Source organism: Onychostoma macrolepis, chromosome 13 (genome assembly GCF_012432095.1).
Source record: "Onychostoma macrolepis isolate SWU-2019 chromosome 13, ASM1243209v1, whole genome shotgun sequence".
Classification (NCBI taxonomy): Eukaryota; Metazoa; Chordata; class Actinopteri; order Cypriniformes; family Cyprinidae; genus Onychostoma; species Onychostoma macrolepis.
The window spans coordinates 5,181,793-5,207,271 of NC_081167.1; the positions used below are offsets into that span (position 1 = coordinate 5,181,793).

At 38.4% G+C, this 25,479-nt stretch overlaps 1 protein-coding gene across 1 annotated transcript in view; it reads right to left on the reverse strand.

Moving 5' to 3' along the window:
• The window catches only part of mcu (mitochondrial calcium uniporter), an 87,979-nt gene extending 69,641 nt beyond the window's left edge, over positions 1 to 18,338 (reverse strand). The window contains exons 1-2 of the mRNA XM_058795009.1: positions 17,450 to 18,338; positions 17,163 to 17,338 (exon numbers count right to left, since the gene is read on the reverse strand). Of these exons, the coding sequence (XP_058650992.1) occupies positions 17,163 to 17,338; positions 17,450 to 17,552 (279 nt within the window). The 5' untranslated portion in view covers positions 17,553 to 18,338. The remainder of the gene's footprint in view (positions 1 to 17,162; positions 17,339 to 17,449) is intronic.
• Positions 18,339 to 25,479: the final 7,141 nt, after the last annotated feature.

Below are 25,479 nucleotides of genomic sequence, written 5' to 3' on the forward strand. Positions count from 1 at the left end.
TCTCTTTTTACTCCTAGCTTCATTTTTTCCTTTTGTTCCTCTTTTAGAAGGAAAAAAATACCAATCAAGACTGCACAGCTATCGAGAAAAATCCATTTGTCAGCTCAGCACTTGAAACATGATACACTTTGAGGATATGGAGCAGTGGTGAAGAGTGGTCCATTGCAAACCTCATGAACTACAGAATAGTTCCTAATCATTTGACTACCCTCAAATGGGGGTTCACCCTGGGTTTAGCCTGTTGGGTCATTTTGAGGTGTTATTTACAGTGTTTGGTAGTTTGGTAGAATCTTAACCCACTGCTGGGTTAAGATTCACTGACAGTAAAAATTATGCACCTCTTCACAAACTACCAAAGCCTGCTGGGTTATAGAAGCCTACTGCTGATTTGCAGTTTTAAAACTGGATCGGTTTGACAATGGTCATTTTGTCTCCGATCCAAAAAGAAAACTTCTGTCTGAGGAAGAGGTCGTCTTTGTGAATAACTTTATAGTTTGTATGTACTTACAGCACAGACTACATATGTAGTTTCAGCCTTTTTTCAGTAAATGTACCGATGTTTGCTCTGCTACCATTGTTTCACATTACCTGTTATTAGCATTTGTTGTACATGCAAACAGACTCATTGGTTAAGCCACTGTGCCTTAGCCACTATGCAAAGTTCCATTGCACTCCTCAGATGACCCACATATTATAACTCAACATTTTTTATTAAAACGTTCTACATTTCCTCAGTTTCAGAATGCAGGTCGCAGTATTGCAACAGTCTAGTGGTTTATCAGTTGCCAAGGAAACTTGATGTGATGGTTTACAACAGGGTGACCCTCACACACTCTGTTCTGCCTACTAAACCCCTCAGAGAATTAACTGTTAGGGCCATTAATGAGCGTGTCAGGGTTTTCCGTTGTGTTTCCTTTGTCTTCTTTCCCTTGTGGCACATAGAATCACACACTGCAAATTCTGTGTTTGTGTGCACAAGAGCTGGCACGAATTTTACTAGTCAACTAGTTACTAGTCCATAACTTTAGTCAACCGGTCAGCCAGTGAATGCCATATAAAACACACATAAAAGTCACACAACTGACAAACAGTTAACCTAACCCCAAAGCATTGACTTATGGAACAACTAGTTCAAATGTGTGCATGTTTAAGTGTTATTATTTCTATTTACAGGAGCTTAAGCATGCATGCACTTTGACAGTGAAATTAACCTTGCATCATGACGACGACATTCAAATTAGGGATGTGCTATAAAAAAAAAAAAAAAAAAGTTTACAGACGATTAGATACTTTAAATGATAAATACTATATGCCATGCCAAAATGACTCACGGTAAAACGGTTTGGTAGATTAAATGGAATAAGCATGCAAAAGTAAAAGTGTGTGTTTATTCATCCATCAGTGGTAGTGGGAATGCCCGTATCACTTTGACAGCACATAGCTGAAGCAGGCCTGCAAATCTCCAGCTCAAGAGCCAAGGCTGACAGGCTGATCCACAGCATAAACTCCCCCATCAAACAGGCCGTTTTCCCCAAAGACTCGGTTAACAAACACACACATTCGTGCCTTAACCCCCTACTCACCAAGGCAACAAAGCAACTTAACCTCACGCTTGTAATTACAATACTTGATTTCATTTACAGTTATGGTTCACTGTGCAGTCACGTGGGGTTTAAACTTAATGCATCACCAAACAAATCAATTATTTTAAACGCAGTTGAATATAGTCTCCATGCCTCCATGCCAAGAATTATCCAGGATAGCATTCATCCCCTGAATGACCTAGTAGGGAAGTATGACAGAATTTATATGTGTCAAGATTTTCCTGTTTACATTTCAGTATATTTTGCACACCAGAGAGCAATGAAGTAAGAAGGAAAAATGTGGAATGTGACCCAAACAAGTTGAGTCAAGAATTTAAATAATATGCGGGTGTAACCCCTCCGGTTCTACTTCCCTCATTCTTGCTCCGAGTGGGATTCGAACTGGAATTTCTGACATTGGAGGCGGGTGCGCGAACAAGCAAGCTAAAAACCAGTCAGTCGCTAGCGTGCTTCTTGAGTTCAGGGGTGTGAGGTTTACCTGCGCAGCTCTTAGAAACTGGCCTCCGTTACACTGGCACAGGTGTCCATATAAGGTTTGAAGGTGGAAATTAGATTTTGGTCATACTGTCCCAACGCTCAGACATCTGTGTTTTGCAGTGGTGCTAAATGCTAAATGCCAATTCAACTTGCGTTGAGCAAATGCGAGAAATAGACAAATAAACAATTGACAAAAAAGTAGACAATTTGTGAATGAGTCTCTCTTTTTTGATGCATTTCATATGTAAATTAGCTTGAATCAAATTCACTGAAATTAAATCTAAATTAGGGCTTCTCGATTATGGCAAAAATCATAATCATGATTATTTTGGTCAGTATTGTAATCATGATTATTTAACATGATTGTGAGGGGGCCATATGACCAAAACTTTATACGAGTGGTTTATTTAAAGATAGTGATACATATCAAATGTATATTTCCTGTAAATAAGGTTGCTATGACATCTACATTGTAGAGACCAGCGAAATTTCACAATTCTCAATACCACAGCACAGTATTAGGTAACTAGCCTATTAGTAACAAATAAACAAAAATAATTATTGAAAATAATTAAACTGTCAGTAATAAAAAAAGCAAAAGGACAAATACAATAGAATAAAAAGATACAAATAAAACAAACTGTGCTTTAAGGCTTTTTTATGCAAGTTTCAAGCAGTTAACTGCCTACTTGAGAAATAAATGATCAAATGAAAAATAAAACAGCATAGTCTTCACTGTAAGAATTCAACTTTCTTTGTTTTTTATTAAAGCTACAAAAGTTCTTCACTCAAGAAGAGTGTGTAATTTTGAATTTGTCTTTTGTTGTTTCATTAATATTAAGCAAACAGTCGCCCACTGTCACTTTAAGAGCCGCGCGGATCCAATTTACCGTTACAAGCCTATTTTCATTCTTAACACTTCACGTTCATTTATTACATGACCGACGAAGGTATACATGAATAATCACAAAGCACTGCATTTCAACACATTTTTGCGTGTATTTGACCATTTAGGCGCGCACTTTGAGCTAAAAGTTGAAGTTACATGTCCGTGTTCTGCTCCGTCTCTGAATGCATATAATGTTATCTTCCTGAGGAGCAGCGCAAGTTCTCTTTCACACTTTTAAAAACATGAATAAATCTAATACACTTCTTTAAATCAAGCACGTACCATTTTGTAAAAGTCACGGTTAGATGATCTTCCTAATTTGCATGTGAAGTTGGGCTTTTATGGAAGAACGAAAGCACCTCTGGAAAGGGGACGGAATGGGGCGCAATAATCGTTTTATCACGATTATTGTATTTTCGTAATTGTTGGAGGCCAAAATTGAAATCAAAACATTTTTTCAATTAATTGCACAGCCCTAATCTAAATTATATGAATAGACAGGATTTCCTGCAAGTTTCGTGTCGGATTATCGTTTGGTGACATGCAAAATTTGCCAGCAGCAAGTTGCTTCGTATGGAGGTGACCTCTTGGGTTCAGTCTTCATACATGCAGCTGCAATGAACACTCAATGCCAATGGACAATGCACTTGCTTTAAACCTGGTCCTGTCTTCTTCGGCTGCAAATTTTGAAAGCATGAAACAAGCAGAAAAAATGTGTAAACTGTTCATAAATCACATTTATCCTTAAGAAAATGGTATCATGAATGATTCACAGATACAGTTCTGAACATTTCAGTCGAGTGTTTGAAATAAATCCTTCTGTGAGATGATGTGGCTTCTTACACAGAATAAGGCACGCAGCATATTTCATAGTATTCTAAGCAGTGATAAAGGCTATGTCGATTAATATTGCATTATAGATATAATGAAAATGATGAGAACTCAGATAAATCATATATTGTCGTAGTCCTGTGTTTATTAGTCACGTTGAATCAATGAAAGCAGTTAAATCGTCCTGGGTTTCTTCTGCGAGGTGTATTTGGAGTTTCCGAGCGAGAGCGCCCTCTGGCCTTCGGATGGAGATTTACTACTGATCACAGAACCGTGCTTCACTGACAAGATGCATGACAATCGCAGCTTCTGCCTAGTCGCAATTGCGATTTCATTTCGATTAATCGAGCAGCCCTAGGTTCAATGTGAAGTAGCATTTCCTTAGGGATTCTGCAGTGGGACACTGTCCCAAATTGACCCACGGGTACCTGCGGAACATTGTATGTTTCCACTTTGGGGCACAGTGCGAATACAGAGTAATGAAACAGCGGGAAGCTGAGTCATCTACATCAGGAGCACCATTGCTCAGCACAGACACAGCGGCACATGCTGAATTAAGGATGAGAGCGGCGCACAACCGCCCTCATTATCTCACACACTTTGGTTCAACTATGAGAGCTGCTTGAAACACTTATTCTTATGACTGCTCATATAACATACAGTATAATGGAGAGCTTAGAAGGATAGTACTGAAAGCCATGTGGAGTCCAGCAGAGCTCAAGGGACAATAATGGCAGTGCCTTCCTACAGAACAATTAACCTTCGGCTACATGGACATCATGAACAAATCGCTTCTCTGAAAAGGCTCATGTGATAGTACAGCAGCTAACCCATATAGGTCTGACAATTAGGAAATGTGGAAGATCTCGATCTTTTAAAAACACTTTCAACCAACCACAGCGACCTAAAACAAGCCCCATCATGTAGAATAACAAAACCACCATGTCTTAATGACAGCAGGCAAATTAAAAGCTCCTTTCCTCTGTGGTGTCTTGGGACAGTGTAACATTCCTGCACATGGCGAACTTGCCTCTTGGATGCTTTGGATCCTGCATGGAGGACCCATGTTGATTTCTGCACACACCACAGAAGAAAAGACCTTTCAATTTGCCTGCTGTCATTAAGACAAACATGGTGGTTTTGTGGTCTAGTTGACTAAACGGCACTTAAAAGTTAGCTTCAGCTAACTGTCATACACATGTTCATGAGACAATGGATGAGGTAGGACGTTGGCGTAACGTAAGCTCGGTGAGAATATGCTAGGCTCGCGAGAACCAACTTTTGTTTAAAGGGCTCATCGGATGCCCATTTTCCACAAGATGATATGATTCTTTAGGGTCTTAATGAAAAGTCTATAACATACTTTGGTTAAAATTTCTCAATGGTAGTGTAAAAAAAACACCCTTTTTACCCTGTCAAAAACAGCTCTTTTCACAGCAAGCCGTTTCAGTGCATTTACCTTTAAATGCTAATGAGCTCTGCTATTCCCGCCCCTCTCCCTCCGTGGGATGACGCACAGTTCTCTGAGAGACTGTAAACTTTATTATCTGTAACTAAATTCATCGTGAAACTTGCTAACTAGCACATTATAAGGAAAGGCGATTTGCAAAATTCATTAAAAAAATAATAATTATACTCGCTTCTTCTGGAGATGAAGCTGAATCACGAATGATTTGCATGAACATTGACGCATTTAGGTAGATCGGAGGACAAATTCCCTTCAGAAACAAACATACTCCTCTGCATCTTCAGTGGATCAGATGTCTGGAGTAAATGATTACTGCTATGTTCATTGTTACATCCAACAACAAAACACCTCAGTCGCTTAGGAGACATTCTTGTCTACAACCGCTCCGGCATCGAAACAATGGCGGACTGATTACAGCTCACTCAGGGCGGCTCTAAGGTAAGACGGCCGGGTCAATCAACAATCGTGGGAGGGGCCTGGGTCTGTCTGACGTGACAGCCAAGATTCTGAGAACGGCTTGATTTGAGAAAGGGGATATTATTTATCTGAAAAAAAAAAAAAACACTGGGTGGACTGGTTTTTATCATTACAGGGTGGTTGTGTTCAGTTCAAACAACATGTAAAAGTGAATTTTGCATCCGATAACCCCTTTAAAGCAAAAGAAAACCAGTCTCCTCTTGGTTTATTTTGAAATCCTATGACATTTTTCCTTGTTTTGTACTTCTAAGCGTTCTCAGCATTTGTCACTTCTGTGTTTGCCTACGTCATCCGCTGGAACGCCACTCTCTCATGAACGCAAGTACAACAGTTAGCAGAAGCTAGAGATGACAGTTCATAAAGATTTAAGTATAGATATTTCTCTTACACAAATGCATCAATTCACTTCAGAAGGTCTTTATTGATCCCCCAGAGTCATGTGGAGCACTTTTTATGAGGTATGGATGCAGTTTTTTGGGCTTCAAAATCTTAAACCCCTATTGCATTCTAACATTGTTTCACACTTTATACATTCAACATTACAAGTGTGAAATGGTGCATAACCAAGGTTAAAAGTGCAGGTTTAAAAGATGATAAACCAGCATTAAGCAGTGTGAAAATTTGAGGCAGCATATTGTGCCGAGAGCCATCCAACAGATGTTGAAACTGATCTGGCAGATTAATTTCTGTCTCTCACAAGTTTGGCACAGTTTCAGCTGCTCTCAAATAATTATACCATGATACATGGTGATAAATTGTGACTAATGTATCACAATGTGTATCATCATATCATGAGGTAATAGTGGGCGAATCTCAGCCTTATACCAATTTGCTAAAGGCCAGACTTTGGAGAAGATTTTGGTAGGGCATCTGCCTTTGATTTTGCCCTCCTACTCCTAGTCACTTGAAGCTCACCAAAAAAAGAACAGGAGCACCATGCGAACATAAACTGTAACAGAGTGAATTAGAAGGTACGTTTTGGATCGGATCTAAAGCAACGAGTCCCTTTGATTCTCCAATGACTACATAAAAGCAGCACAATCTTTGACCGAAAATCATGGGATGCCAGGATAATCAGTCATGATTCTCAGCAGTAACTTTAAAGAAGATGTGGATCAAAACTAGTCCACTACCAAGTTAACCCTACAGTCTAACTCACTAAACTAATGCACATAGGCATGTGAAAGCACATCAGAGTAGACCGAATCCACATGTCGTTGTCTAAGCTTTAGTTTTCCAATCTTACATCTCCAGAGGAGGCCAATGTGTGAGGCTGCTTTGTTACAGTTAATAAAATCAAGCCCCAAAGGTTAACAGATCAGTTTGAAGGATGCTTTGCTTGTCTTGTTTTTCCACTAGGTAAAATTTTCCTCATTCTTTTAATTTATTCCTATTCTTTTCATTCCTACAGTCACCTTTCTCCTGAACAACCTCCCCATTCCCCAACATGCTTAGCTCTTGTGTAATTATATCGATTTCCTGTTGTGAAGCAGAGCTTAAGTGGACGTAAATCAAGCACCACAGAGTTTGCCTCCCCTCCCATTCCTCTTTTATTCAATGGGGGAGGAGGTCGTGGTGCAGACAGCCTACCGAGAGATCCACGACAGGCCTGGCAGGACAAGGAAGTCAGATGGGAGCTTGCATAGCAACTGTGTCCTTGGAATATCTGGGTCAAATACACCCACACACACAGACACACTTAAGCAAAAACACAAACAGAGATCAGATAGCCGGTATGAAGTCACAGAGAAGCCTGCGGCTTGGGTTTCACATTTGTCTACTGTATGCTGAAGAAATGGCCAGTCGGGGTAATCGACTAGAAACGCAACATGGCAGCTGTTGAGCCAGTCAGAGCTGGATTGTTTGTTTATGGTGCTCTCTAAGCGCTCGACGGCAAATCTGGCAGAGCGCTGTTGTTGTGGTAACTCATTACAGTGTAAACACAGATTTCAGGTCATCACGTGGACGCCCGGGCTTGTTTGTGAAATTTTAATTGCGCTAATTAGCCAGTATAATATGCAAGTAAAGATTTCCCTTAACCCCTGCGTTAATGATTATTCATCTTGGAGCATGCAACCTTTGTCATTGTATTCTCAATTGACTAAAACAGATTCGATGAAGGTGACTTATACTTACTGTGGAAGTTTTTAAAGCTGTTTACACGCTTCACTGAAGAGCAAAACTTTAAAGGGGCAGGAAAACTCTGTCATTATTTTATTGAACCTTTAGGACATTCTTTTTGTTTCTCTTTTTTAACACAAAAGAACAAATGTTGAAGAATGTACCAGCTGCTCTTGTCCAAATAATGATCCACATCGTTAATCCCGACAACTTTTTATGATGAATAAGCTAAAATTTAAGTCATTATTCATTGAAAATGTTGCCTTCTGCTGTCTGTATCCAAGTAAGGCACCTTTAGACACAACACCTTACATATGACGTCAAAGATGTTGCAACATCAATGCAATGAGACCAAACGAACTGCTACAAGTTGGTATTTGCAATATGTAAGCTACAGAACAGGTAAAAATTTACTGGACTATTACTTGAATTTTGGGCTGTTTCCCACACAAAGATTATTTCAGTCTTCAGAAGAGGAATATAGTGCACAAGTTACATTTAGTACTTTGATGATATGTCTAGAACATCTTTTTCTTTCCTTTTTTTTTTTTTTTTTTACTTTGGAGCTCAAATAGCCCAGATCCTCATTCACTTTCAACACATGGGGAACAAAAATTAACCAGTACATTTGTCAGCATTTCTCTTTTTGTGTGAAAGAAGCTCAGGGAGAAATACAGGTTTGGAATGACATAAGGGTGAGTAAATGATGACAGAATTTTCTTTCAGATTATTATGTGATGTAATACTTTAACATGAATTCCATTCGGTCTGCCCATTGTATGCATTACATTCATTGAAGATGATTTATATCTGATGTGGCCTATTACATTGAAAAACAAGGCAGAAGTATTTCACACAACATGAACTGTTGACATTACAACAGATCCACCACAAAACCATCTAGCAAGGTCACTGCGTGTCACTTCTCCACTTATTTCCCCCTAAATGTTCTCTGATGGTTTCACTTTAGATTTAGGTTCTTTTATGTGCTTTCTAAATTCCAAATCCGGCCCCTCTGACCTTGGCGACAAGCGATCAGGGTCTCATTAACATTCCCCAACAAAGTGAGGCCATTTGCGAGGAATGCTGTATACTGTGTCTCCCTTAAATTTTTATTTGCAAAGCAAACACAACAAGCCTACAAATGTCAATGCCCTGCACATCGATCAGTCCTGCACAGGGGCTTCTCACAAACATCCTAAGTTTAGACCTCAAACTAACACTGAGAAGAAAAGCAAATATTTTCTTTGAACATCGCAAAACCAAAATGCTTAAAAAACATAATAATAATAATAATTATAAATCCACCCTTATTAATGCTACATGGCCATTACGAACAAAAAGGGAAGTAAAAGTAAAAGGTAGAAGGTGGCATGGGTCTTTGAAAAGGTGAATAGTGGTTACATTCTTGTAATGCTATGGCTAACTAGGCAGTGCATGCGAACAAGATACAAGCCATAAAAATCCTCTGATAAGAGTGACAAGGGCTGGAAATGCAAATAGCTAATAAAGTAATCTCACTCAAAACCTCAGTAATATGCAAACATGTATGATGCAATCAATGCAAGTCTGTTCATTTCCAAATTCTCTGTGCAGTCTTTCCTGTAGCTCAAATAGTAGAGCATGGCGCTAGCAACGCCAAGATCATGGGTTCGATTCCCAGGGAAAGCAAGAGCTGATAAAATGTAAAAACTGTAACTTGAATGCAATGTAAGTCGCTTTGGATAAAAGTGTCTGCTAAATGCATAAATGTAAATGTACATGCCTAATACAGACTTAAAAAAAAAAAAAAAAAAGTGATTTCAGAATTACTGGTCCTTGGATTACAAGAAAAGTGTTCATCCCATGCAGTAATGTTGCTGCATGTGTCAAATTCACTTTTCTGTCTAAAATGCCTGTACTGACAAGGTTTTAATGCAAAGTGAACACATTGGTGTCAAAATATCATGTGTAATAGGCTTCTATTTCTCAGCGTTTACTTGAATACTTAATTGATAATACTGCATACTTTAAACACTATTCACTTCTCTTGTATCTTTGTTCTGTAGTTTGTATGTGCTCCATTGCTCAATTTTTATTTAGATTTTTTGTTCTTAATTACTGATTTTACTTGTTTTATGCATAATTACTTGGAAAACTTGTAACAATAGTGATATCATTGAGAAATACTTGAAGTCCACAAGCTTTATGATGTTCATATTAATGATTTAAATGAACATTAATATTCGTTATGCATATTTTACTTGCATTCACATTGACTATGGAAATTCTGGAAGCATGACAACCTAGTTATAGGCTAACACTCAAACATCTTCATTGCCAGGTTCATGCTTAAATTAATATAATTAATAGTTCATGGATACATTCCACAACTAAAAAAAATGCCTGGCTTAATATTACCCACTCTGATGACAGGGTTTAAAATCTCAAGTCTGCCAGACAGGCAGGCAATATTTTCAGATGCTCACATTACAATCTGGACAGGAAGATTTTTTCCTAAACTCATTTATGGATTTCAAGCAAGGTGCTCAAACTGATGAACTACTTCAAATCAAATTTCATTTATTGTTGTGCAATTAAATAAAAGACGAATAATGAAAATGAGCAGAGCAGAGTTAATAACTTTGTCCAGATATAAAAAGAAGAATTCAAAAGCAGCTGCAGAAGTGATAAAAGCAGAGGGGGTGCGGATGCACTGTAGACACGCAGATTGGAAATGACCTTCAATGACTAGAAATATGCATCACTGCAAACCTATAAACAGATATGTATAAAGCGTAAAAACAATTACCAACCCAGAAATGCATTAATTCAGTACTTACACCAACCTATAGTGAACGGTCAACATACTGCATCCATCCAAACGGAATCTTAGCTCGGATGACCTTCGTCTAAAATCCTAATTTACCGAGCTGATGCAGATCCGCAATGAACAGAAAGATTTGTTTTCCTGTCAAAAGTAATGACATTGTGGTGTGTCCAATATTCCTTCAACCAATCAGATGGCCAGGTTTTGTAATAGTGTGAAAATCTAGGGGAAACATCAGAGCAGAGGGGTAACCAACCGCCTCCTCATCCATCATCATATTACTCACACTGGCCTCCATTACTGCCTGCATTAAGCATGACTTGCACCTACAGGCAATAGGAAAGCACAGTGTGCTGTGCCCAATAGCAACGAGGAGGTCGAGCTTTCATGTAAGGGCACTTATACTAAAAGCAGCTCTAATAACCTTCAATATTGTCACCCAGAATGTTAAATACGCCCCTGTCCTCTCCACACTCAAGAACCGGCTAATTTTAAAATACTTAAACTGATTAATTAGAATGGTGGCTGTAAGACACAATATTGCATATGGGAGTAAGTGAAAAGGTCTTTCTTAAATTAAAACTGAACTTTACATTTGCCATAAATTGTGTGATTTGACTAATTTAAACAGAATCAGTGGCTCCGTTCCAAAACCTAGTAAGCTGCCTACAAAGCATTTTACAATGACAAAGAGAGGTCACCATATTTTAGTCCATTTCATTTATTGTATCCTTGAAATATCAAAATGCACTGAATAAATCAACCAAAATACTGCAAGCAAGAAAAAAACATTATAATACTTTGTATTGATTTAATGCCAAAAATATTGCTAATCAAATTACAAAGGACTACATTTGGTTAAATATGCTTTAATTATTACTGTTAGCTTAGCAACATGTAAATGGAAAATTGCACTGATATAATTTGTCAAAAGTAAGGAGTGGAACAGATGCACAAGGTTGCAGCCTGTTTTAAAGGGTTTCAAATGGGTCACATACATTTGACGTTCAATATAGAATTATGCCCCGAGAAAACGGGAGACCGCAAGTCAGCTCACTAGATTTTGGAACAGCCACGGAAATGAACCTAAAAACATCTGTAGCTGGTTCCTAAATCATATTCTGTCTAGTGAGAACGACATTTAAGGAGCAAACTTCACGACCATTAAAAAGTATGGGTGAATGTGTGTAGTATGAATGAAATCCAGATACGGTACATCTGCCATAATGGCATGGTCATGTGTCCTACAGCATCAGGTGTGTCTGCAATTCGTAACGCCTTGTCTGTGGCCTCAAATGGATAATAAAGAATCCGCTGCATACACACTTCAAAATCTCAGTGGAAGTATCAGGTTATCCAGGTGCTTTTCATCTACTGTTTTATGAATACTACACTCTAAAAAATGCTGGGTAAAATATGGACAAACCCAGCGATTGGGTCGTTTTCAACCAACACTTGGGTTAAATGTTTAACCCAACCTTCTGGGCAGTAACCCAATCGCTGGGTTTGTCCATACGATACCCAGGACCGGGTTGTATTTAACCCAGCATTTTTTAGAGTGTATGGATTCAGACATTCTATTCGGTCCACTTCCACTGTATTAGATCCAGCTCATGCTTCTGTTTATGAAGTTGTCAACCTCATGAATAATTGGAATATTTATAGTTCTGTGAGGAAAGATACATAGGGACACAATGTTGAGCTTACAAAAGTTTACACCTACCTAAATGTATGCAACACATTACAAAGTCTATTACAAGTCTACTACAAAACTGCATCTAAGGATTTAGAATGATTACAGGCACAACTGTACCAAGCCATAACTAGGTGCATAACCATGAACACTGAACCAATGGATCATCTTTTTTATTAGACATAAAGGTCTATATTAACAGTATTGCATAATTTGGAGCTTATTATTCAGCCCAGAGGTTTGCCCTACTGACATTCCTCAATGCTGAATAAATGGCATGCTCCTTTGTTAAAACAGAGATGTCCATTTAAAAGACTATTCATTATTCATCTTAAAATCCTAATCAGCATCCATATATTGATTATTAGGTGTGTTTGCAAAGGCAAGCATAACTGATTATTCATGCTACTACAAATGGTAGAGAAGTGCAAATCCCCCACAAAAGATTATCACAGATGCTCTCATCCCCGTTATCTTTTATTGTACAGAAATAAATAATTAAATAAACAGAGACATCTTTAAAAAATACTTTTTTTGTGTTCCACATGAGAAATAAGTTATACACAGTCAGAACAACATAACAGTGAGTAAATCATCATAGAATCATCTTTTTTGGGGCAAATTATCCCAACATGATTGGGCTGATTTGTCCATTTTTTGCTAAAATCTAAAATATTGTCCCATTTATTGTGTATAAATTTGGCGACAATGCTTTAAAAGGGATGAAATTGTAAAAATCTAATTGTCGATATGATCATGCACCTAAACGAATTTAAGATTGTCAGCGTTCCTATCAATAGCAGAGCTCTCTTTTATCAAGGTAAAGGACAGATGTGTGCCAACAGCAATCTGTAAACATAACATAGAGTTCCTTACAAAAGATAGGAGAATGTTTTATGGAGCTGTCCACTGTAAGAGACAGGCAGAACACACACAGTAGTGTTCCACAAACCATCCAAATTAGACAAATATGAAGCCACAGGAAAATGTCACATGTTAAGAAGCTCCTAAAGCATTGTCGCTTCAGATACGCAGCCGAAACAGCCTGAAACATAATTAAGGACTATCAAAAACTGGATGCTGGTTCAGTTCTGAGTTGCTATCTCGCCCCTGGCTGTCAATAGGCAGATGGGTTTCTGGAGTTTCCAGCTGGGACAATGAGAGTTGCAATCTCTTGACCAACCTTCTTTTGTTCCTGCTTTCTAAATCACTGAAGCCGCCCAGTCAGTCATGACAACAGTTAATCAGATTCCAAATTGGATTAACAAACTGGGAAGGGTTGTAATTCATATCCAGTTCATTTTAAAAATTAAAAAAGTGGAAGTTAGTGGTTTGATGACGTTCATGATCACACACACACAAAACTATTCATCCAAATATGTAATAACGTTTCATATTAAAATTACGTTTATTTACACATTTGACCTGAAATGCAACCACAATCCTTTTTTTTTTTTATTATTGTCACAACTTCCAAAAATGTTTAAAGTTGGCATAGGCTAGTTTAAACTGCTTCAACACATTTTGCTGCATTCAGGAAGTTAGTTGTTTTTACGGTTTTACGTTTGCTGCCATGTCAATGGAAAAGCAATCTACGCATATAGACTTGCTTGAGTTGCGTATCAATATGATGTGATCGCTGGTATGTAATCGTCTGTTTAAACACCAATACCAGACCTCACAAATAATTAATTCGGCGTGTTTTGAATAAGCATTCACATTGTACAATGGCTATTATGACTGGAAAAAGATCTTCTGGTCTTTCATATGGCTGGAAACTAATGCTGCACGTTTCTTATAACATCTCTAAGGTATGCAAAGGGACACACTGCTTATACTTCATAGGATTACACTGCAGCTGGTTCACCCTCCACACATGCTCTCTGCATATGCTCGAGGCTTGATACAAAAGAGTACACTCAACAATTCAGTGCCCGGATTAAAAAGATACGCCATGGAGTGAACCACAGTGATCACCAGGGTTATATACTTCTTTAGATATTGCTTTGTTCTTCAGTAGTCTCTGTACTTGTCCACATTCAGAAAGGAGACGTTTTATTGAACAGATTCAAAAACAAGCCAACAAGAGTTAAGTGCATATCTCAGGGGCCTAGATTCAGAGTCAGGCTAAATATCTGACACTGCGACTGGCATTTCAGCTAGTGATCCAAGAGGATGTTGTTTTGCCATGGCACTCATGTCCAGCTAAGGTTGAAAGTGTTTTAGACACTCAAAGCCTTGTTATTTCTACTGAAGTGCATAGTCTTTAGGGAAAACGTTGTTCTGAAGCAATTCGTTAAACACCTCACAGCTGTGCTTTGGATGTTTATGATGAAACGGTGCTTCGAGACTTGGTGCTCAGCTAGCATGTGATGAACAGATGAAGGCAGCATGGCCTTGCTGTCAGAGACCTGTCACTGCAGCATCTCAGCCAGACAGGTTTGTGCCAAGCACCGTAAGAGGCTACGCATGCTTGGTTTGGGGAACACTATAAATGCCAACAGAGTCACAAACATTACTGCCCAGAGAGAAATAAATAGAGACACACAAGATTCATGATCAAACTGGGACTGCTTAATCCATAGAAGGATGTGAGAGTCTGCTGTTGTGATTATCTGCCAATCTAAGGGGTATGGTTCTGTAAACAACTAACAGATTTATTTGTATGCTGCAATCTCATCAAAAGCAAATACTAGTTCAAGTTCAGACTTTAAATTCCAAGTCACCTATATCTTTGGCAAGAAAACCCATAAAAATAAAACTCCTGAGAAGACACCATCAGCGATAGAATCAGAAAGTATTCCAGTATTTATCACAGTACTGTTTAATTACCAAATTTATATATCACGGAATTTAAAGTACACAATTCTCTGCATTATCGATTAAGAAAGATATTTTGCATGGTTCCATGCACAATACTGTGTTATGTCCTCAAAACACTTTTAGCATAGTGAATAATTTGAGTTTTGACATTTGTATCACATAGTCAGTTCCATATTTATGGGTTTTCTGATATGGTAAACTTGCTTGGTAGCTCACCTGGTACAGCACTGCACTTGATGCAGAGCACTCTGAAACACGAGTTACGATAAAACAGCTTGTATAAGCAAGTGAAAATGGCATGGTTATGCATATTATCTAATGTTCACTATTGGTTTAGTATAAGTGGTATGTTAACATCAATACAGAATTAACCTACTAGCATAATTCACTGGACATTTAATTTCCAAAGTGCCATGATATGTACAAGCAGCAATGCAAAAGAATGTTGCCAAATTCATGTTTCAGATAAAACTAAGCACACTTTTAGCGCCACGCACTGGACACTTCACTATGAAAGTGTCGCGAAACGTACAAGCAATGCAATATCGTTTCGGCAGAAATGCTGCTACAGGGGTGTTTTTCCAATGAGCCGGAGTTGAAAATTTGTATTTTTTTTTAACTATGGTCCAAAATGGCAGCTTGTCCAAAAACATGTTATTAAGTACAAATCTTGTAAGAATACACACACACACACACATATATGAGAGAGAGAGATAGAGATAGATAGATAGACATTATGCTAAGTTTAAAAACAGCTATATCTTCAGCCACAGTACTTTGCTGAAAGGGAACTCCTTGCCTTCCTCCTCACATTTTCTCACTTTGACTTGACAGTCATGAAGGTTGGACAAATCAAAATCTATGATGGTGTCTCAAGGACTGCCCGTATGTTTTCTTTCCAGCTGACGAGCTTCCAAACATGTTGGAGCGCCATTGAGCAATGCGCACTGGAGTTTGCTCAAAGGAAAACCCACAGGCTTGCCGCTGGAAACGGGAAACACCCGCAGAAAGAAAGGGAGGGGTGTGTGAGTAAAGAGGAGGAGTGACATAATTAAACTAAGAAGAACTGAAGTGAACATGCATGCCTGTGAGGGCGCGTATAGGCTACTCCTTTTTACCCAACAATGACAGTACTTCATACGAGCAGGGGGCGTTACGCATTCTTGCGTTAGGTCTGCGCTGTTTTTTATTTGTTGTTCCGAGTACGCATGCGTCCGACGTCGCGTTGCGTTTTTAAGACGGCGCGTCAAGTTAAGAACAGTTCAACTTTATAACGCGTCTTGAAAACGTTTGAAGGCAACGTCCTGTGTGAACACAAGAGTCCTGCCGCACTGTCACTCTCTCTCTCTCTCAATGCACATACACACAATCGGACACTGCAGTGAATCAAACACACTCTCACACACACAGTCCGTCCAGTTCTGCAAACCTTGAAAAAAACAAGCTTTGCATGCTCGAAATTACTGAAGCGGTCCAATGCCACGTAATCAATCACGGAGAGTGCATGATGTGTCTCGGAGTCGGCGTTAAAGTTGAGACCACTGTTGCTTTCAAGGTTATCCTGGAAGGGAATGCACGGAGCCCATGCGCCAAGAGCGCATCCGATTGCACGCGTGCGATTCTGTGGCATGCATGCAAAGTTCAAATGTAATGTGCATACACCAGTCAAGCCGTGACACGGGCTGTAAATGTGTAAACGCCTCCGGTAAACGGGACGTCTTATACAGCTCGACTGAAAGTGCACTGGTTAATGATGCAGCACTACTGATCATCACTGTGCAATGCACGGAACACTCAATGCGGACAGAAACGTCCCAAAACACTTCCGTGACGGGTTGTTTTTATCTAACCCTCACCAGAGAGAAGAACCCAGCCCCTTTATCTCTCCCTTCACAACCCTCCCCTTGTCCAGCAGCAGCAGCAGCGGTAGCGGCACCCATGCTCGGTTGCTTTCCATTCCGGGGACTCACCGTTCTTGTGCTCTGATGATGCCGCTGTGAGGAGACACCGAATGCGGGAAAAGCAGAAGAGGCTACGGCTCCGCTGCTCCGGGACAGGAGGAGGACCGATCTACACACTTTCGCAGCCATCTCTGGAGTGAAACCCGGCCGAGAGAACGCAAGTGCTGCGGGCGAACCGACTGAGACTGTTGGAGGAAAGGGAGGGGAAATAGGAAGGGCTGCTGGGCTGGGCTAATATTTCATACACACACACGCAACGCTACACACAAACGCGCACAGACACGTATATAGCCTACACAAATGTTTCACAAGCAGGTTGCTGTAGTTCCGCGTTCGAAGCAAAAGCTCCTGTAATTCTACCGAGTGAAACTCTGACACAGTTAGACGGTTATATCTCATAACACACTCTGAAATGTCAATATAAGGAAGTCGTAGACTGAAATACCACGGTCTCTAGGACAACATGAAAGGGGCGTTTTGATTGGCCGAGCGGTTACCTGCTGGCACCGCTTGAAACTCTTTTCGTCCAATGAGAATGCGCGCAATTCTGTAGTTTTGACAACTTGAAGAGAACGTCAGTTCGACCAATCAGAGAGCGCGGGACGCTCGCGCTCCAATGTTCTTTCTCTAGGAAGGAAAAAAAATACATTTAACTCTATATGCTATCTATATTTAACCTTTTATGCTTGCATTATTAAACCACGAAACAAAATCCTTAATGTTTTATTCTCTGTATTTTGAGAGAGTTACACATCTGTTCACTGCAGAGATAGTGGTAGATAGCCTATGCCAGGAATTAGCCTACTTGGTGGTGCTGCATCACCACCACCTTGTCAGCCATGTTAAAGTTGACATAAACAACACAATCCCAGTATGCTTTCCTAACCTTTCTATATTCTAAATAGTGGTTGATCAATGGGTTTTTGAATTAACATGTACTCTTCCCCTGTACACACCATTCCAATGAACTTATAAATAATAATGTTTATATAAATAATTACATATTGGCTGCGTCCAAAAGCTCTAAAGCTTTTTTAGCTCATTCCAAGGCGGGAAAGCATCAAGGCACGTCCGGATCCAAATTCTGCTTCACTTCCTGTCTCCGAAGGTACCTTCTTCTGATCGAATTTTGAAGGCAGCATAGATGTATCCTTTGCTGCCTTTGATATCCCACAATTCTGCGCTTTCCATTCCATGATGCTTGAGCTAAAAAAAAATAAAGATGGCATCTGAAAGTTGCGTTTGGTGGTCAGTTTGTGTGGAAATGTATATTTCTGACTAACATTTTGCACTTTTGATGTTATTTCGAGCAAGAAATCAGTATTATAGTAATTAAATATTCGTTTAGTTATCATCAAAACCCATTCTATTTTGTTGTAGATCATTAAACTGTTATGCTGCCTCAGAAGCTTGTCCAAAATCAGTTTCATGAGGTGCCTGATAAGGCAGCAAGTCAGCTGCCTAGACTTTCAGATGCAGCCATTATTTTTAATGACTTGGATTGCACCAATGTGTTGGATTGCACCAAGTAAATAAATTTTAAAGTTCAGATCAATTAGAAAAATATTAAGGCAACAGCCAGAATCTAATTTTTGCAGTGTAATTCACAGTCATAAAAAGTTACATTTTCACTGCTAAATTCAATAAACATTCAATAAAAAGTCTAGAAATGTGTCTTAAATGATCTCCTAGGCTACCTGACATTCCACAGTGCCACTGTGTCACTCATTCTTGCTTCTTGGCAACTGATCCATCCTGTGCATTATATAATTATGTCTCTATTATTAGTCTGTCCTTCAAACAGTTCTTTGGAGTTATAGGAACGAGAAAACGCCAAACCGCATTTAATATACTCTGTCAAGGCACCTAATCCATTTAAAGCAATAACACAGTACACACTGGAATTCAATCTACTGGCATATGCAGATGCTTCTCTGAATCCTTGAGTAGGGCTAGTTCTTTCTGATCTCAAAAGGGTCACTAAGCTGTCAAACACAATTGAGGCTTCCAAACATGTGTGTTTTGGTCTGTTCAAAGGTTGCATGGGAGGTTACACCCTGTAAATTGTTGCTACACATTCCAGAGTTCAACCAATGTTTGAGTGCTCGTCTACAACATACATGACTCTAATGCATACAAGCTGTAACTACTCTAAAGATCACTGATCAATCTAAAACACTATTTTAGCATTGATCTGAACCAGTGGCATTATTTAGATTACACATTGACAGATGACATGGGTTTTACTTTGGGATTGCACTGTACAGCTTCTGCTAGAAACAGATGGTTGTTATTGATAGTTCCCATGAATCTACCATGTCATTGATCAACAATTTTACATAAATCACAGACAACTGCATACATCCTAATTGAACCTTTGCTGATGTTCAAATATTTCAAATCCACTCTATACTTTTCCATTATCTTTGAGCTTTCCAAGGAGTGATTCTACAAGGTCGGTCAGATGGGATTTGTGTTACCTTTGAGCCTTGGTTCCTCCCAGTGTTTCTTCCTCGCCCTTGAGGAGTGGTTTACTGACGTTTTTTGCCTTTATTTTTATGAACACAATTGATAAAAGCACTAAGAAATAAGCCTGAACTAAGGCCTTTAATCTTGCCTTTTCATTTCAAATAAACATTCTAAAAGGTATCTTATACAATCAACAGTAATGGCATCAAATAGCTAGGAATTTGCTTTAATACCACTTAATAATATCCGGTAACACTATTAACATTCTTTGTAAATAGCAGAGAACAAGGAAAGAAATCACTAATATTAAGTCCTTTAATATAAGATTCATTAATCAATATAATCAAGTTTATTCACAAACGGTTTTCATCAAAATCATATGTAATTGATAGAAAATAAATGACCACTGTTCTTTCTGTTCTGAAAATGTCTCTTTTATGGAATCACTGCAAAAACCTTTTTTTTTTTTCTTTTTTTTTTGGCAATCTTCATTTTTAAGTGTGTAGTCTGAATGTTTATGGGATTTGTTGCCAGATTAGGTAACTAGGTTAACTTTATATTTATATTATAAGAGCTTTCAAATAACTCTACGATACTTTTTGAATTATTTGGCAATCTACCTAGTTTTGGTGAACATCTACCCACAAAATCCTCTGCTTATTAACTGAATATACAGACGGCCATAGTTTTGAAGACAGCATGTGCGTTCAACAGCTGTTAGGCAGTTTGTTAACTTGAGCCATGTGATTGAGGCTAAAAAAAAAGTCACAGTTTTTTTTTTTTTTTACACCTGTTGCTGAGTCACAGACCTCTAAAGACCCGCTGGAAAACATGGCTGACATCCTGATTCTCTGCCTACAACTCTCTCCGAGTCGCTCCTCTGTTGCCATGGGAGATAATCGGGCACGTATTTGAGCCGGTTCTTCTCAGAACACCTCAGGAGTCTTATCAGTGAATCTGCATGAATTACAGATGAGTCAGATGAACTCTGGCAGAGAAGTCAAACAGATAAAACAAACAAAAGCTCTGTTCTTAACTGGACAATCTGGACTGGAGAGATTCAGTCATGTCAAGGGGTTTGATTTAGCTGACACTAAGTCCAAAGGTATACAGCCAGTAGTCAGGGACTTGAAGTATGCGGGCCGACAGGAGGTTAGATTAAAGAACAAAAGAAAACATCTACACTCTCACTCCCCCTTTCATACATGCAGATATAAAGTAACATATTGAACAGAACTGCAGGGCTTGTAAAGCAGTAAAATAGTCTGAAAGTATTATACGTATAAAGCAATATAAAAGTTATAAACTCAGATGGGTAAAGGGAGAGAAAGATTATTAGTACTATACAAAAACGGCCTAAAAGAACCATCAAAATTCAGTATACAAATTGTTTTAAGAAGACAAATTGCAATTCTGCATTCAAATATTATGATGATGTCACAACCCATTGTTTTTCCTCATTAAAATATTTTATAGAAATCATTTTCCATTTAAGTTTATCAAACATTAAAATCAAATATAAAAAAGTGAGTGCTATGGAATTGAACAGAAGGCATCTTTATGAGCATAATAACTCCAATACATTGTTGCTAATAAAACACTCAGTACACTTGTCTATATGCAAATATATTTATCCTGCTCTCAGATTCATCTAATTGGTTTATTGCTTTAAAAGTGTTCATTCATTTACCGCATAACGTGTTAAAAACTTCAAAAAGAATAATAAACTGTTTTTCTGCAGGTATATGGAAGCAAATGGCACTGGAAGCCTAGCGCATTCAAGTTACAAATGTCTGCGTTAAAAACTAAGTAGTGAGTCAAATTTGTCTTTAAGCATGCAACCTATACTTTAGATCTGGCAACACTGCTGCAAGTGCAGCTTTGAGTTTGTGTGTTCTTTGAATTCAGCCAAGAGTTCAGGAGGTCAGTCTACTGACTTGGCTAATGGGAAAATGTCTGTGCACTATGCCAATTTGCAGGTGCACAAACTTGAACTTTGGTGCGTATCAGAAGACAAACAAGTGAATGAAGCAAGGTGATTAGTGTGACTGTAGCGTTACAAATAAAAAATGTGCAGATGGAATGCAAAAACACATCTTGTATGAACATCAGAAGGTTAAAATGACCTAAAAAAAAATTGAGTGCAGTTTGTCTGTGTAGAGGTTTCAGCTAATTCATTGAGGAGAAGAATTAGAAGAACTAGATTTACATTTCCTTAAGGAAACAGAAGTGCTTGCAAGGCAACCAAAGAAAGTTTATAATTGAAAGTTTCAGGTAAGAGATAGACAGAACACCTGAGGCCAAGTAATTTGGATGAATACATTTCTTAAAATTGTGCAGGTGGAGAAGAAGAAAAAGAAGAATATAAGGACCAGTTCTCACTATTAATTAGTTGCTTATTAGCATGCCTAACATATTGGCTGTTTATTACTTATAAAGCACATATTCTGCATGACCATAATCTACATCCTTTATACCTAAACTTAACAACTACCTTACTAACTATTAACAAAGACTATAGAATACCTTATTAATGCCTTAAAAGGACTTTGCTATTAATAAGCAGCAAGGAGATTATTGAGGCAAACGTCATAGTTAATGGTTTGTTAATAGCGAGAATTGGACGTTAAAATAAAGTGTGACTGAATATAATGTTCTAAAGGAATAATTTAAACTGATGTATATTTTTAAAATTAATAAAAATAAATAAAGCACTTTAAGAATTCCTTAAACAGCGTACTTGGTATTCAACGCCTCATTTCAAGGTCACGTTTCAGGAACATATTCATGTCTAGGGAGAGGACATAAGGACTGGTAACCACAGCGACATGGAAACATTTGTCAGCACCTGATGAATGCACCGCTCCCAGAGCTCAGAAGCGAATCAAGGGAGAAAGGGAGTGAGCACCTGACATCCTTCACTAGCCTGTATGAAATATTCGTCCACACCACAGCACAAATACTTGGATGAGAGAATTGATCTATTAAAGGGCACATATTCCCATTCATTAGACTCTTAGTCGCCTGAACACCTGATGACTCGGCCCTCCTCTCATGCATGGCAGGACGTTCCTCTGACACACGCACACACACACACACATAGTGACTGGACAAGATAAGCAGAAATCTGAACCTGCATTACTCGTTCTGTTGGAACTATCACACACACCTGATTAACAGCGTGTAACACGAGTCCATTTATTTCTTTCATACACACACGCAGATGACAGATAGCCAAAGCAACAACATCGTCTACACTTCTATATCAACAATATCATAAGAGCTCTGCTTTTTCTGGTTTTAAAAATTCTGAACGGGCAAATTCTACCTCTGTTTAAAGATCCTTGTAAATCACAATGAGTGTTTTGTGGCTTTTAGCATGTCTGTTAGCTTTGAGGTCATCTAGGTCAAACTAGTTTGATCTTTGTGTGTGTGTACTTGTTTAATACTTGTGAGGGCCAAATGTCCTTATAGTGAAATAATATGACAACCCACTAGTGAGGACATTTTTTGGTCCTTACTAGCTAAAAAGCCTCAGGCAAGACATGTTTTGATGCAAATGTAGCGTAAGGGTAGGTTTAGAGCAGGGCTGGGCAGCTTCGGTCCTGGAGGGCTGGTGTCCTGCAGAGTTTAGCTCCAACCCTAATCAAACACAACTGAAGAAGCTAATCAATGTCTTCAAGATCACAAGAAAGTTACAGACAGTTGTGTTTGATTAGCGTTGGAGCTAAACTCTGCAGGACACCAGCCCTCCAGGACCGAAGCTGCCCAGCCCTGGTTTAGAGGATAGGGGTTGGGTTAGGTGATAGAACATATCATTAACCTGATATAAAAACAATGGAAGTCTATCCTCACTAATATAATGAAACAAACCTGTGTGTGTGTGTGTGTGTGTATGTGTGCAAAGTGTGTGTTTTTGTGTTTACAATATGTCCTTGGTGTACATATAATTTTGCCCACTTTAGTCAAATGGTCAACTGTCTCATTATTTTTAGAGCAATTACATTCTGACATTGTTCAAAAGTACTGTCAATGTTAAGACAGTTCCGAAACAAATGGTTAATATATATATATATATACAGTATATATATGAAGAGTTCAGATGCAAAAGCCTCTAAGTGCCATCTGAAATGTTCTTCTAAAGTGAGCGTTTTTATCAAGCTTCTATACTTATGTTCAGTTATTTCACTTTAATTGCATAGAAAAGGATCTATAAATTGCCATTAGAGGAAAATGACTGAACCTTTTTCTATGAAAATTTCAGACTTTTGCATCTGAACTCTTCATATATATATATATAGACTTTATGTATATAAATTAAATCTAAAGAAAGAAAGAAAGAAACTAGACTTGTCCATTTTATGAAGCGAATATGAGTGGTGCTTCATGTTGTTTTAGCATATGGTTGTGAGGTTTCTGGGGTTTTCTGGGCGGTTAGTATAGTGTGCTCTACTAGATGGTTATTTACTGGCCTAAGTCAATGTGGTTATCTGTGTGTGTTTTTTTTAAACAGCTTCTACTGGTTTTTCGAAAGTAACTGTTGTGGATGCATTGAGTAAGCTACCGTTTCAAAGTCACCTCCTCAAACACATTTTGTTTACATTTAGAAATTAAACGGACACAATACTTTCATTGTTGCCACGCACATTTTCCTGTGATAAAGAAACATGGAAAGGATTAAAAACAAAAGAGATGAGGACACATATGCTGCCAATAAGGCTAGCTTGGTCATGCTGTAGGCGTATGATCTGAATAGGTCTATTGTAATAAAGATGAATTTGCGTGCAGATATTATCAGGGCCACCACTCTGTGCCCATTGTGGTTTCAAAATGGCATCCTCTCTGATCTTTTATTTCCACCATCCCCTCCTCCAAACTCAGAGAAAATAGATTTATCAAAACTTTGTTCCATGTAAATGCAGCATAAATACTGAGCACTATAGCGTATAACATCTCCTCCCCCCAAAACTCAATAACAATATGTTTAAAAGCAAGCCAATCTCTTTTTCTCACCAGAGAAAAAAGGCCCTGTACAGCCCCTGATTATAAAAGGCTTTATTTTTATGTACACTTTTTGACATTGAACAATAAAACATCATGTTTTATTCTAGCTTAAAATAGCCGCCTAGAAGGCCTCGATGATTAGGAGGGAGATTCTGTCAGTCTGACAGCAGAGAAATTGGATATGCTATGAGAGCACTCAACAGATCAATGACATTTCTGATAGACTGAAATAGACTTGAATTGAAATATTGCTGTAAGTTATTCTATTTTACACCTCATGAATGACTGTACCACTGGTGACTAGTTGGATATGAACTAAAATACACACTTAAAAATTGATTATGGCCACCATGGAGACGGGTATGGAGATTTATAGAGATACAAAAGGGTGCAGAGAAGTGGGCTTAAAATGAGACACGTCTCCAGTCTGGCTCCACTCGCAAAATGAATGTGAGAACAGTCAGTGGCCTGTGGTTATTTCTGAACAGCAGTGAGACTTCTGCATGAATAGACTACAAGTCTTGATCTTTTGACTGTAGGCATGAAGTCTGGTCCTTTTTACATCAAAACATATTTAAATATCTTCCAAGGAAATACATTTCATAATTTGACTGTGGCTAATGCTAACTACAACTACTAACTACACCAAAAGAATGATTATATGATGGCTGGCTAATATTCAATATATTCCTACATATACAATCACATTTTCTCTTGGCCATACAGGTGGGTCAGTATAGCTTCTTACAAAAAAGTTGAGGCCATTATGATTTTTTTTTGTTTTTGAAAGAAAACTCTTATGCATTTATTTGATCAAAAATACAGTAAAACTATATTGTGAAAAAACATGACA